Source organism: Labeo rohita, chromosome 23 (assembly GCF_022985175.1).
Source record: "Labeo rohita strain BAU-BD-2019 chromosome 23, IGBB_LRoh.1.0, whole genome shotgun sequence".
Taxonomy (NCBI): Eukaryota; Metazoa; Chordata; class Actinopteri; order Cypriniformes; family Cyprinidae; genus Labeo; species Labeo rohita.
The window spans coordinates 18,857,959-18,873,536 of NC_066891.1; the positions used below are offsets into that span (position 1 = coordinate 18,857,959).

At 37.7% G+C, this 15,578-nt stretch overlaps 1 protein-coding gene across 7 annotated transcripts in view; it reads left to right on the top strand.

Annotated features, from left to right (window-relative positions):
* Positions 1-15,578, top strand: part of atp2b3b (ATPase plasma membrane Ca2+ transporting 3b) — a 74,036-nt gene that overhangs the window by 7,159 nt on the left and 51,299 nt on the right. For all 7 annotated transcript variants that reach the window (XM_051096379.1, XM_051096372.1, XM_051096373.1 and 4 more), the window contains exon 2: positions 4,180-4,815. In XM_051096379.1, the coding sequence (XP_050952336.1) occupies positions 4,587-4,815 (229 nt within the window). In that variant the 5' untranslated portion in view covers positions 4,180-4,586. The remainder of the gene's footprint in view (positions 1-4,179; positions 4,816-15,578) is intronic.

The following is a 15,578-nucleotide window of genomic DNA, read 5'->3' on the forward strand; positions in this document are numbered from 1 at the left end:
AAATAATCTCCTGCATTGTTTCACAGTGGCAGATCACTGGCTCCCGGTGTGATAGACTGGTGTGGGCCTTATTTAATGTTCGAATATGGGTTAGAGTTTCTTTTAGCTTTAGGGGTTGTTTGTGTGTGTGTGTGTCTGCGCTCGTGAGTGGGTGTGAGCGTGAGTACTTCTCTGTTGGTTACTTAGACACATTACATAAGGCGCTGAACAATTTATGTAATGCTGGCCCTCTGTCTCTCCCTTTTAACTTTAGCAGATTGGGTTGGGTCATGGTAGTCAGGGACGGTCTGGGCAAGGCAGACCTGGGAAAGCTCAGTACACTATCAACAGTGTCTTACCGAATGGCACTAGAGCACACTTGCTGAAAGGTTTGGGAAAACACGGATCAATATGAATATTCAGCATAATCTCCAGACCATCTGCCTGCTGCACACTGAACATAACTGCACGGTTAAGCAGTCTCTCGGTGAGGGAAATCTGGGGCTGCATAGACCCGCAAGTGAATGTGTCTGATGCCAGCAAGTGGCCTCAAAAGATGCAAATTATAATTATAATGAAAAGTCTGATTTCATATCTGACATGTGACCAGGCCCAGGTAAAATCTGCTGCAATCTTATTGGCTGGCTGTCATGTTCAGAGGCTACCATATTGATGCAATGATTGCTTTTGATTTGCAATGTTAGTGGCATTATACTTATACTTATTGCAGTTAGTTGATTCATGTCCATTTTTACAGTTTTTCTGTATACACTAAAAAAACATTTAGTATCAATAATATATATATATTTAAGAAAAAAAACACTTTTATTGAGCAAGGACCATTAAATTGATCAAAAATGGCAGTAAAGAGAAATATACAATTCCAAAAGATTCCTATTTAAAAAAAATGCTGTTCTTTTGAACTTTCAAATTACTGGAGTAATGATTGCCAAAAATCAAAATCAAATAAAATGTTAAAATATATCAAAATTTAAAACAATTATTTGAAATGGTATTATCAGTTTTTCTTTTTTTTTAAACTGTATTTTTAAATTCAGCCTTGGTGAGAATAAGATACTTTTTTCAATTTAACAGTGATTATTAATTTTGGATGGACAGAAAGGCTTTTGTTATCTGTACAACCATTAGCGAAGGAGACAGTCTCACCACAATAACCTTTTTAAAAAAAAACTTTTTTTAGATGACCCCTGGCTCTTAACATAAAAATTGAACTGTACAAGCCACTCAAGACTTTATTTTCCCATCTAAGTATGTGGTTCTTGTCCGCAATAAGCAATGAAGACCAGACTTTTTGCTTTTTCCTGTTTGGGTACATGAGACTACCACACTCTCAAATTGATATATGCTCATATGTAATACGTTTTTGGATAATTTGCTTTCAGCTACAGATAAGAGTATGGTACACTCAGCTCCATTAACACATTTTACTATTTTCAGATCAATTCCTCTGATCTTCCACCAAACCTAATGCAGAAGAATGTCCATAGATTCTGTTTGGGCCTGCATGTGACTTCTGATTATCTCTTGACTGTGCAGAACCTTCTTGTTGTGCACTTAAGCAGTGCACCAAAGCAGAAGAGAGGAGGGGGAAAGGAAGGCTGGGGTTAGTTAGTGAGTCAGCATGAGAACGATGACACCCTCTATGTCACTCCTGCACATTACCGGCCCTGTCTGCCTACACACATACTCACACAGCACGCTGCATACCCTAGACTCATGTATATTTTTACATTAACAATGTAATCAATATTCTATTTATTAAAGCCATGTATGAATTTCATCAAGTTAGTGTTTTTAAGCACTCTTCATTTATTCCAAAATAATGACTCAAGGCAGTAACAATTTAAACTACATATTTTATTTGTGACATTATGTTCAGCTATTGCTTTTAATGCTTAACTTTTAACTATTTTTAAATTTTTTGGATCATCAGTCATCAAAGCTCAGTAAATATTGGTCACAGACATGGAGATTTGCTTTAAATTGCTCACTAAAAACTCCCACAGATCATCTTTTTATGCCATTCCAAGTCTTATTTTGACGTAACAAAATGGATATAAGTATGTGAATTGTTTACTTACTTTTTAAAATTAGTCTTCCCATAATGCCGTTATATTGTTCATTCAGACTAATTTGCAAATGCAGAATGCAAATAAACACAAGAGGCGGGATTTATTGCATGAACCAATCACAGCCGAACATAACCAGTCATATCCAGTCATATGGCAATGAAGGCATTGCCTTCTCTCACGTGATTTTTTTCCCCATTCATTGTCAATTACCCCGCGCCAAACTCACCGCATGCTTTAGGGGGTCTGTTAAAACAGAACTTTTACCTTTAACTTTACCTGTAACTTTACCTGCTGGTAGGGCTGGGTGATATGGCAAATAAATCTCCAAAAAAAATCTCAATTTTTTTCAGAATGTCTGACCGATTCTCTATTTTTTTTATTTATTTTTTTATTTTTTTTACGATTTTTAACTAGTCAACTTGAAAATGTAACTACAACATGATTAAAGTAACGTTTTCTTTATTAACCCTCTACTTAAAGAAAATTCTATTCCAAGCACACCATAATGTAAATGTTAAACAAACCACTTGTTCGATATCAGAAAAGATGTATGAACTACAGCTACATCTTGTATAAACTTGTCTTGTACATATTATATGTTAAGAAATAATACGAGGAAAATGCTTTAAAAATATCTCAAAAGGTAATTCAAATTCAAAATGACTGAAGGTATAACACCAGTAGACTATTATTAACTATAAATGTTCTGTAAAAACAATGAACAGCAGCTTTCAACCTGTCATGATGATGCAAGCATGAAATATCAGACATACAGTAGTACTGTAGTTCTTCACAAGTTTTTATTCAATTGCACTGCTTTTCCATTGTTTTTTCTATGTGAACATGGACGCGTGTGACTGTTGCACTCGCATCTCTTACAGTGATACTCTCATGCATGAAACGACATTATATAAATGCGGTGCTCAAGTTAAAAGAAGTTCACTCCCATCTTCTTGCATGTTTTTCCTATTCCACTGCCTGCGTTGCATCTTTGTCAACACAAAAACGCATTGTTGTGTGAATGGCGCCTAGCGATTTCGTTTACTGTTATCATTGGCATAGTGTCAAGGTGTCTAATTCTAACGTTTGGTAATATTTCTATTCAAAACAGCGATTCCTAAATTGAAAAAAATAAATTATTTAGAATGTTTCTTTAGAAAACAAGTGCTTTATACACGTCTTAACGTTATATTTTGTAATATTGGCGTTGTTTTATTTTTGTATTACAAATTTTTTCTCATCCCATATTTTGAAGAGGCACTGCCTCCCTTGCCTCATTGGAGGCATCGCCCCTGAGATATGTATATATATGTGACTTTCCTAGATTTTGCAGTCAGCCAGTCATATTAGACCTTGCCAGACTGTGAAAGTTCTTTCCAGTTTTCTGTGCTGTATGCATCAGACCCACAGTGAACGGACCGTGGGTGGTCTGTGGGCGTGCCGTCTGAGGCTGAGACTGTCATCTAAGAGAACATAGGGACATATACAGAGGCATGCTGGGAGATAGAAAAGAGAAACAGAGAAAGATAAAGTAAGAAGATGATGGCATTAGGGCCAAAATTATAGAGATACAGAGGAAACTCTGTGTTAACGTAGAAGTGTTTGTGAGCAAGTGTGAACAAGAAGCAAGTGTATATGTGTGTGTGTCAGGGTATAGCGAGGCCGAAGGAGCTTTGTGGGAGTCAGAGGCATCTGTAGGTTTCCATGGCAACTATGGGCCAATGCAGTGGTCTGGATCGCTAGAGATACAGTATATGTTATATGCATCACCATCTGTGAGAGCACACATTCCTCATACTGTACGTCCGGGGATTTTAGTCGTGTCGCGCTCGAAATGGACTGACCTGTCCGTTTAGCATAATTAATATCACGAAGAACTGTCTAATACCTCATTAATGAGAGTAAGGCAAGTGTGTGACTCAATTAAAACACAAAAGACCTTTGAATTGAGGTGAAAATGTGCTGATACGTTTGAAAGCATTAGCTCGGAGCCGTCTGACTGCACGCTCGCTCCATCTCTTAAGGAATGCCCACTGTACTCTGAGTTGCTGCCCACACGAGCACTTTGAAGACTGTAATGTGTTATTCTGTCTGTGTGTCTCTGCAGGCTTCCTCACCAATCCCATCATCCCGCACCCTTTGAATCCTAACGCATCAGTGCTGCAGATCTACACAATATCTCGCTTGGTTTTGCGCCCCCTTTGCTCTCGTTCTCTGCGTCCTGATGGATTGGAAGCGGCCCGATCCCTCGTTCTGTTGACCCTGGGGGTTGAGGGGGTTGAGTGGAGAGGACAGGATTTCTCTAAATACGCTAAAAGTGTCCGGCCGTCGTTGTCCTGATTTCCTCCTCTGATGGAGAGTTAGAAGAACGGGAGGAACTACCGGGGAGGGAGAGGAGTGGAGGAGCAAATTCGAAACCAAAAAACTCAAGCCAAGATCATCACTAATACTGACCTCGTGTTGCTGAAAGTCATATAGATCAAACATCGTGGACCCAACACCCTAAGACTCAAGATGTCCACCACGGCGACCATGGGTGAGATGGCGAACAGCGCAGTGGAGTTTTACCCCAAGCGGGGTGGAGGAGGCGCAGAAGCCAACCATGCTGGAGACTTTGGGGTGACGTTGGATGAGCTCCGGTCCCTGATGGAGCTGAGAGGAGCCGAGGCCTTGCAGAAAATTCAGGACAGCTATGGAGATGTAGAAGGCCTATGCCAGAGACTCAAGTCTTCCACTAGCGATGGTGAGAGAAATGTTTTGCTTTTCTGTCTTGATCCCGCGTTGATATCTCATTTAGTCCCTACACTCTTAAAAGTAAGGTTTCAGTGAACCTTTCAGTGAAGCCAATTTTTCTTAGTGTACAGAACATTTTAAAAATCTAAGTATCTCATTCCCCTTTAAGAATTCTTTAGCAGAATCAAATGGTTCCGTAGATGTTAAAGGTTCTTCATAGAACCATAGATGCCAATAAAGTATCTTTATTTTTAAGAGTGTAACTCGTTATTCCTCATGAGATGTAGTGCATAGTTCATCCAAAAATGAAAAATCTGTCATTAATTACTCAACCCCATGTCGTTCCAAACCTGTAAGACCTTTGTTCATCTTCGGAAAACACATTTTAATATATTTTTGATGAAATATGAGAACTTTCTGACCCTCCATAGACAGCAACGCAACGCAACTGCCAAGTTCAAGGCCCAGAAAGATAGTTAGGTACTCTTGTGAAGGCACATCGAAGGCTGACAGGGAGGAGAAGAAATTGCTGAGTAAAAGTGTTCTCGTAGCTTCATAGTAACATTACAGTTAAACCAATGTCAAATGGACTATTTTAATGATGTCCTTATGACCTTTCTGGTCCTTGAATGTATCAGTTGCATTGCTGTCTATGCAGGGTCAGAAATCTTGTGTATTTCATCAAAAATATCTTAATTTACATTCTGAAAATGAACAAGGTCTTAAAGGTTTGGAACGACAAGAGGGTGAGTAAGTAATGACAGAATTTTCATTTCTGTCTAAACTATCCCTTTAAATACTACTTTATACCCCAAATATTTTCCTTTCTTTCCTCCTTTCTCTTGATTTCTCTCTCACCTCTTCACACTACTTGTCCACCACCTCTTTCTCTGTCTCACTCGGCCAACTTCCCACTCTGGGTGCACGCGTCGTGTTGGGTTGCTAGGCGACGGCGCTGTCGGCGGTGAGGTGGGTGTAGAGAGAGGGGTTACTGGGTAAACAGAGTTGGAGAGACTCACTCACTAGAGTCAGTGACTCGAAAGGTCCCCGCAGTGATCACAATTCTTGGCATATCCATCCATCCTCTTCTGACTCGCAATTGAATGTGTTGCTGTGATGCTTTATACGCCATGATGATGACTGCTGATGAGAATTTAGATAGCGGTGGAGATAATGCTCAGTCATGAGAAACTGATAAACTCCATAAAACTCAAATTGAATTCTACTGATTGGGAGTATTTATAGATTTATGATAAAGCTGTTGCTTAGGGTTCTTATGGTTCTTTCGTTTTGCTGATATCATAAGCTTACAATTATTTTCATGTTACAGCTAATATTATTACTTTTTGTTATTAGACTTTCTTATATGTTATTCATTTTTACATTTTAATTTAGATTTTTTTTAATAATACAAATTACATCTTGGCATCAAACTATGAAAAACTGGCTTTAAATTGGCAAAATTACTTTAAATGTAAAAATAAGGGAAATAAGTATGAACAATTAAATATCCAATACTGACGATACCAACTACAGTTTTATGCAAAGGTTTGGGAACCCCTTGCAGAATCTGTGAAAATGTGAATAATTTTAACAAAATAAAGAGAGATCATACAAAATGCATGTTATTTTTTATTTAGCACAGTCCTGAGTAAGGTATTTTACATTAAAGATGTTTACATGTAGTCCACAAGACAAAAAAAAAATGACAAAAAAGTTTAGGAACCTTTGTTTCTTAATACTGTGTGTGGTCACCTGGATGATCTACGACTGTTTTTGTGATGGTTGTTCATGAGTCCCTTGTTTGTTCTGAACAGTTAAGCTGAGCACTGTTCTTCAGTCCTCCAGGTCCTGCAGATTCTAAAGTTTTCCAGTCTACTGCATATATGAACCCTTTCCAGCAGTGACTGTATGATTTTGAGATCCGTCTTTTCACACTGAAGACAACTGAGGGACTCAAACACAACTAGTAAAAAAGGTTTAAACATTCACTGATGCTCTAGAAGGAAACATTAAGAGCTGGGGGGGTGAAAACTTTTTGAATTTGAAGATCAATGTCAATTATACTTACTTACGGGAAACATGCAAGTATCTTTTGTTGCTTCCGAAGGACAGTACTAAATGAAAAAAAAAGATATTTCAACAAAATTAGAAAAATGTTAAAATCTTCATCCCGTTCAAAAGTTTTCACCCCATAACTCTTAATGCATCATGTTTTCTTCTGGAGCATCAGTGAGTGTTTGAACCTTTTTAATAGTTGTGTTTGAGTCCCTCAGTTGTCCTCTGTGTGAAAAGATGCATCTCAAAACCATACAGTCACTGCTGGAATGGGTTCAAATATGTAAAAGTTGCTGTAAAACTGAAGAATCTGCAGTACCCGAAGAAGTTTTTAAACAAGGTCATAAAAAAAAAAAACAGTCGTAGATCATCCAGGTAACCACGCACAGTATTAAGAACCAAGGTATTTTTTTTGTATTGTGGACTATTATGTGTTAGTACTGTCCTGAGTAAGATATTTTTATAAATATCTTACTCAGCACAGTACTGTTAAAAAAATAACATGCATTTTGTATGATCTCTTTTATTTTGTTAAAATTATTCACATTTGCACAGATTCTGCAAGGGGTTTCCAAACTTTTGCAATAAAAACTCTGTATGGTACAGCAATGTGCATTACTACCTTCCTTATGAACATGTTGTATGTAACTTTATATGAAAATATTTTTAGGCTTTATAGAGCACATAAAAATGAAGAATTGATATCTGAAAATTAGCAGAGGAAAGTTTTATTGCTCAGAGGTTGCTTTTTCACAGCTCATTAAAGTATTAGATTTTTCTTTAGGAGAAATGTGAAATGTTGTCTTAGTAAAAGTAGAGCTGTAAAATTAATGTGGATAGTTCAGATAATTTGGTCTTGAAAAAATGAATAAGAAATCTTTAGTCTGAAATCTCTGACTTTCAGTATTTTGGCAGTTCTCAACAGAAACTTTGATCTCTTCTAAAGAACTTCACAAATGTGAGGTTTCTAAACAAATGCTTTAATTTGCTTATCATTTAACCTCATTGGAGTTAAAGGAGCTTCAGAGATACTGTAGAGAAGTGTGTCATGTGTGATTTTTTTTTTTTTTTTTATTCCAGGATGTCAGTGAAGGTGAATGCCTACCGTGCAAATTTTTGCTCAGTGGTTCTAGTACTGCATCCTGCTGTTGTGTAATGAGTGCCTCACCCCCCACAACCCCTTTAAGGCCCCAAACATACTCTTAGAACGTATGCAAACATTGACCCAAATGTTTAGCCAACAGACTGAAACTCACTGTACACACACGCATGCTTAAAAATGACTATAACACTAGGAAACCACAAGGGGGCGATAGAGTTACCTTTAAATATGGATGTTATTTTCAGGTTTCTCCACATGTAGCTATAAACATATTGACATGCTAAGTTCGATTCTTTTCAAACTGATGCTGTTCATGAGAGAAGTTGACCTGAAGGAAAAAGCGGACAATAGAAGAAAACAGCTAGGATAATGCTTATTATAGCGTCCCTTGTGGCCACACTGAGAATGCAGTGCATAGTTATATTGTGTCAAGATTATGAATGGACTCTATGCATGCTGACTTCCCAAATATTCCCCCTAAAATCTCAGTGCTGCACGAGCTTCCAGTATAGCAGTGATTCTCATAACATTTTAGTTTAACATTTTTAGTAATGGATTCCAGAAGTAGTTTTAAGTGATGGTGGATCGTTTTAGTATTTCTTTGTCCTTGTCCTCAGTTCTATACGCTGAACTGCACCAGAAGTTGCAATGACCACTGAGGCTAAATTCGGACATCAAGGTGCATAGAGTCCATTGCAATCTAACACATTTTTGAACACAGTGATGCGTGAAATTAAGCTTGCGTAGCTTAAAGCATTTGCGTCCTAAAATATTTCCTCAACTGATTGGAAGACCATAAATGGTAGCAGATTAGAAGTGTAAAAATGCCCAATTTCGATTTGTTATTTTTTGCACCTAATAATCAAATTCTCACCATCAGTGCCAATAAGCAGGAAGCCATGTTTTTGTGTGAGTCTTATGAACTTTATTCTTTTGAAGAGAGCAGAAAGTAAAAAAGTGTCATATTAAATAAGCGTATTACTTAATGCGTCTTTGCCGACTGGAAAGTTTTTCATTTTTGCTCGAGTTCAGAAAGTTCAGAATGAAAAAAGTGCAAGAATCTGTTATTTTATTGATGAAAAGACATTTTCTTAAAAGGATAGTTCACCCATAAACGAAAATTCTGTCATCAGTTACTCACCCTCCTGTTGTTCCAAACCCAATCTTCCAGAAGACAAATGAATATATTTTTAATGAAACCTGAGAGATTTCTGTTCCTCCAAGTTGAATACATTTAGGGTGCGATTTGTGAAAAAGCAGAGGGGGGATGCTTTTGAAAACTTTTTTCTCTCCATAGGCAGAGGTTGACCCAGTGGCATACCGGATGGGCACGCAGAGCATGCACTGCGGAGGCCTCTGCGTTTCAGGGCGCCCCGCGATAACCTCTCTGTGCTGAGTTGTGTCATATAACATGTCGACGACAGCCAGAGATATTGTCAAAAGCATCAAATATTGGCAATATTAAGAGAATTTAGCATTTCCAGTTAACATAGGCCTGTTACATTCTTCTTATTATTAGGCCTGTTATTATTATAACTAGGCTGTTTATTATTAAATTACAATTAGGCTAATTTGCTCCACAATCATTTCATAGCGCAATATCACTGTATGACGGGCTGTGAGGATATTAGCTTACTATTGAAAAATCTCTTTTAAAACAGGTCTAGTAATGTATACAATAAATTATAGGTCTATAACTGAAATGAACACTGCAGTCTTCAATGAAAGTTAAGAGCAGTTTTATTATATGCACCAATTTTCAAAAACAAAATATGTTTCTTGTCATGTTTTTCACTATACGGCACCACAAGAGAAATATTAAGGGAATAATTTAAGACAGTTATATACCGTTATCATCACAGTTTGAAGTAGATTAGCCTCTCGTCGTCTCGGCGCCGTTAATGCAGCGTTAGAAAGTGGCGTCAGTTTTTTAGTTTCACTTTCTGTTTAGTGAATTGACTGAGGTTAAGACGTCCACTTGCGCAAAGTTTGCACGTTGCTTGTGTGATATCCATTAGCTCTCCTTCATGTTTAAAACAGAAATATTACCCATATTGCGACGTCAACAAAACATGTATCATAAATTTTGTGATTCAGAACGGGACTTCAAAGCGTGGAACACAAATTTTTTGATTTAGATCGGGACTTAGGAGCGGGTTTGCGCAATGTTTTTTATTCAAAAAATGATGAACAGATTTACGTAGAGCATGAACATAAAGCATATCAATTATGTGACCCTGGTCTTAAGTAGCACGGGTATATTTGTAGCAATAGCCAAAAATACATTGTATGTGTCAAAATGATCAATTTTTTCATTTATGCCAAAAATCATTAGGATATTAAGTAAAGATCATGTTCCACGAAGATATTTTATACATTTTCTACTGTAAATATGTCGAAACTTCATTTTTGATTAGTAATATACATTCCTAAGAATTCCATTTGGACAACTTTAAAGGCGATTTTCTCAAAATTTAGATTTTCAAATAGTTGTATCTCTGACAAATATTGTCCTATCCTAACAAACCACACATCAAGGGAAAGCTTATTTTTTTAGATTAAAATAATAAAAAAAAACGTACCCTTATGACTGGTTTTATGGTCCAAGGTCACATATGGTAAACGGATACTCATATGTGCTTGCTTGATGCAAGAGAACCAATGAGGTTTGATTTTCCTGTGTCAAGAAAGTATGATTGAGCTTCTTTGTTTACCATAATTGATGAACTCAATGCATGTGCATAGCTCAGTGTTTAGATGTGAATAAAATCCTTAATAAATCTGTTCGTCATATGGATTAAAGCACTCAATTGGATTTTTGGTTTCATGGTCTCTCAATGGATACCTTCATTTATGTTTTGAAACGACATGATGGTGAGTAAATAAAGACAGAATTTTCATCTTTAAGAAAACTATACCTTTAAGTAAGCATTTTGCAGTGACAGACTGATATATGGTTGTTAGAAAATCAGATGTTAAAAACCCCTTTGAGGAGATAAACCTAAAATTAAATAATACAAAAGGTTTTAAAAACCTCCAGACCTCTCGTGGTGTCATGGTTGAGAAGACGTGAAAGCTTTCAGTTCAGCTTTATATATGGAGATGGCTAACAGCTGTCATCAGGGACTGCTCTGTTGACAGGTGATAACAAAACCTGATGCTCCTGATCCTAATAGTCATACAATAAGTGGAGTTTGCCTCTAAGTGCAAGTGGAAGCAGAACTAATCCGGTTACATGGCCATGACAAAGCAGAGACAACAGCAGAGGAGAGGAAACCAGAGGGGGCGGAGATGAAGTGACGCTGAATAAGGCTGACACTGTGAAGATGAGGCCCTGAAAATGGAAGTCCATTAGTGTCTCTCCCTCCTCTCCAGCAATGCGTTTCAGCCGAGCTTCATAGTGCGGACCGCAGATCCACGGGTCTCAGCTTGCTGCTATAAACACTATTTTCAGTGCAGGGTGTGAACGTATCAATCTATCAGCCTGAACATACACAGATACCTGTTCTGCTGCAGCAGGACATGGAGATTCGAGAGCAATGGGGGTGGAGGGAGGAAAGAGAATGAGAAAGCGAAAGAGAGAGAGAGAGAGGGAGGTTAGGAAGGAACGGAAGGAGAGAGAAGGAATTCTGGTACAGCTTGCCGCATTGTCAAGGACACACCAAGGGGAGATGGCGAGAGAGAGAGAGTGAGTGAGTGAGCGGGGTGGGGGGAGAAGGAGGTGGGGTGTTCGAAAAGCAAGAGATTCTTTAAAGCGTATAGATGCGGGCATGGCTACTCAGCAGTTTTTCTTAAAGGAACAGTTCATCCATAAATGGAATTCCGGTCTTCATTTACTCAGCCTGCTGTTGTTTCAAACCTGTATGACTTATCTTTTTTGTGTTGAACACAAAAGGAGAAGTTTTGCAGATGTGCTGATTGCTCTGTTTTTCATGCAGATTCAATATCTAGAGTCCGGAACTTTAAAGGGAGAGTTCACCAAAAAATTAAAATTCCGTTATTTAGTACTCACCCTCATATCATTCCAAACCCATAAGATGACTGATCATCTTCAGAACACAAATCAAGATATTTTTGAAATCCGAGAGTTTTCTGACCCTCCATTGGCAGCAATTTAACTGAAATGTTCCCAGACCCAGAAACATAGTAAGAAGAACATTGTTAAAATAGTCCATGTTACATTTTTCTGCTTGTAAACAAGGCACAGCGCATGGTACTCTTGATAATGGCAGAGGATGGTGATGCAGAAGAGAAGAATTGTTGAATTAATTAAGTAAAATAGATCAGTCTGAATGAATTGTTGCTGGGTGATATACCGGTTCAAATAGTAAACCGATTTGACTTACACACACAATGTAAATTTTTGAAGTGGCTAACCAGGTAAACAGCATAAAAGATTTTCTTTCAACTAGTAGTTGTTCATTTTAAGCATTAGTCAACTATTAGTCGCACATTTATTAATAAACCATATAAATCATAATAATGAGCCTTTAAATGCTTATATAGTCTAGTAATAATATATCCTCAAGCGCACGCAAAAAAAGGCTTGCCACAGCACACTGGCAGATATAATAATTATGAATGTGTCAGTGAAGAACAGCAAGGAGACTGCATTAACGTTTTAATAATTTATTGATAAACTAGCGCTTTGTTTGTTTTTGGCTTAAGAGATGAAGTCGGCGACACTGACTCATTAGCTCCGCAGTAGTGATGTGCCTGTATGCATGTTTCATACAGATTACATAATCTGAGAACATTTGTTTTCTATTTGAATTGGTTCATTTAAAAGTAGACATTTCACTCTCTATAGATATATTTTTGATGTCAGTAGGGCAAGTATATATAGAGTTTCGAAGTTTCCTACTCAAGTTCACAAAGACTGAGATGGCAGAAAGCGCATCGTGTTTGCTTTCATTATTTTACAAAAGCGCAACATTTCGTTGTTATTCGGAGTGCACCCAAATTTTAAGAGCAAGTGACTGAGTCATCTGTCATCTGTCACGCTACTGTTCAGCTTCCACACTCCGCACACGACACTTCACTAGCATGCTACTACATGCATCTTTCAGATGAAAAGCCATATTTGAGGTCGATGAATGATAGGTTACCGTTTGGATGTCCTGCCCGGTGTACTACATTACCACATAGACCAACCAATAACGTTCTGTCCGCCACAGACTGCATGACTTCGCCACTTCCTGTGTATTTTTTTCCCCTGCGACTAAGCGACTAATAAAATTTTGGTCGACCAAGCCTCTTCTCGTTGACTAATGGTTAGTCGACAAGCCCTGTTTGGAGACATTTTAGAACTATTAATAACACACAACTTATTCTTTAACTGAAAGTTTGATGAGAAGCTGAAGTGCAGGCTTATTGCTGCTGTTGCAAAAGCGCCATCTGCAGTCAGAAAATGAATTTGTGTTTTCATTCAGCCAGTCTGCTGTTTTTTGTTTTGTGCAGATATGTTTATGTAGCATAATTTCACAAAGCTAAGGATCATTCTGTTTTTGCTTTAAATTACATTTAAATGTAGCATGTTTGTTTGGTTTGTAATTAAAATGCAGTGGTTCTGCAACTGTTTCACTCATTCTGTTTCATATAAAGGCACAATCTGGGAAAATTGTGATAAAATGTGAAACTGCCAGAATTTTGATCATTTGAATCATTAAGTTTACTGAGAAAATCTGACTCAAGAAAACAGGTCCTGCACAATCTCCATAGATTTAATTTAGTATCCAATCATTTGGACTGGTTTTGTGAACCAATCAGTCAATTCACTGAAAAGATCTGATTAAAAAAAACAATCACTTCACAAATCAGACATACTGTAGCAGCTTTTCTCACCAATGTACCAAGGAGAGCTAGGAGGAATATTTTCAATGAGTAATTGAAAATCATACAACTTCAAAAGACTTGGAGTACAGCGCACGATTTGTATAGATACTTTTATGGTTCTTTCTGTGTCCTTGTTGAAGGTCCCCATTCATTCAAAAATGTCTACATTTCTGTGCAAAACATCTCTTTTTGTGTTCCACAGTAGATAGAAATTAACACAGGTTTGGAATGACAGGAAGATGAGTCAATAGCCGAATTTTCTGTAAAACTTTACAATAAGGTCATTAGATAACATGTACTAACAACAAACAATATATTTCTTAAAGCATTTATTAATCTTCATTAAATTTAGCTAATTAAAAACAGTTACATTAAATTGCATGAATTACATATTAGTCCATGTTAACTAATGTAGCTAATGTTAATAAATAGAGCCTTGTTGTAAAGTGTTGTTATTTTTAGGTGCACTGTTCCTTTAAAACCTAGCATGAGTTTGTCGTCTTCATTCATCTTCTGTCCTTCCTGACTCTCTCTCTCTCTTTGTCTTTCATTCATACGTCCACTTCTCATCTAGAGTGTTGTATAATCATGCATCAGTAATGGTAATAGCAAGGTTTAGTGCTGAGTGTTAGTACGGAGTGACTGTGATCAGTGTACAGTATAACCCTCAGGAGCTCTCACCAGCAGTCGGCCTGATGCTCTGACTCAGTGGCGGTATACATACCAGCCCATACATTCCTCCTTTTTCCACTTAAAGTATTTTCTGGTTGGATTGTCCTGTCCTTATCCGTCCCTGAAGCATGTTCACTGCACACTCATAGACTGACGTCAATAGTGCTCCATTCAGCTGAGCTGTAATGCTGGGCTTCACTCTGGGTGACTCTACTGACTTCAACACTGACTGAAAACATCATGAATTTGCTCTCAGGCTCTAAAAGACTTAGTGTCTGCAAAAACAGCTTCCACAGCAGACCAATCAAAAATCTATTATAAGGCTCACGCGGACCGCACCAAATCAGTGACATCATCTGTAGCTGGGCGAAAAGGTGCCCGAAGACAGGAAGTTGAAGAGCGGCACGATTTGTGCTTGATGTCTTCATCGCCATGGAAACTGCACAAATCTATGAAAGAGTGAAAGAGAGAGTAAGAGAAAGACTGAAAGACATAGATGGCTGGGAAAAGGGGAAGGGGGGGCACATTAAACGCAATGTGTCTCGTGTCTCCATATCCATTTCTCTTCATCCTTCTTGTCTTCTCTCGGCCCCCTCGTTCTATATAGGAGCCCTTTGAGATGAGCAGAAACATGCCATTAATTATTTACATCAGAAATTCAATATATGTGGCTTAGTCTGACTCACATCGCTTCTTACTTTGGAACAATCTGTTTTAACAAATCGATACATTCTAATACATTAAGCTTGGGTCATTATGGTCACTTGGTTAAGTTTTATTGTATCGTACACACGTGCAATATATTGTGTGGGTCTGAGTGACCTTCATTTGAATCTTTGAGATTGTAAGATGGCTAAATGTGTTGTTTAAATGCGTGGTGATAATAGGAAAGGGAAGCAGTGCATATGCTATTAAAGGTGTCAGTTAGCTCCATGGTGTATTTTAAGCGTGTGTGTGTGCTTTTGTGTGAAATAGTATTGGAGTTGTTCACTGCAGGATTTGTTTTCATTGGGTTGACTATAAATGACTTTACTAGTTCAGTTTAGTATTTGCATAACTGTAACCTAAACAAGTTATTATTAACCTCTTGCAAATAGTCAGAAACT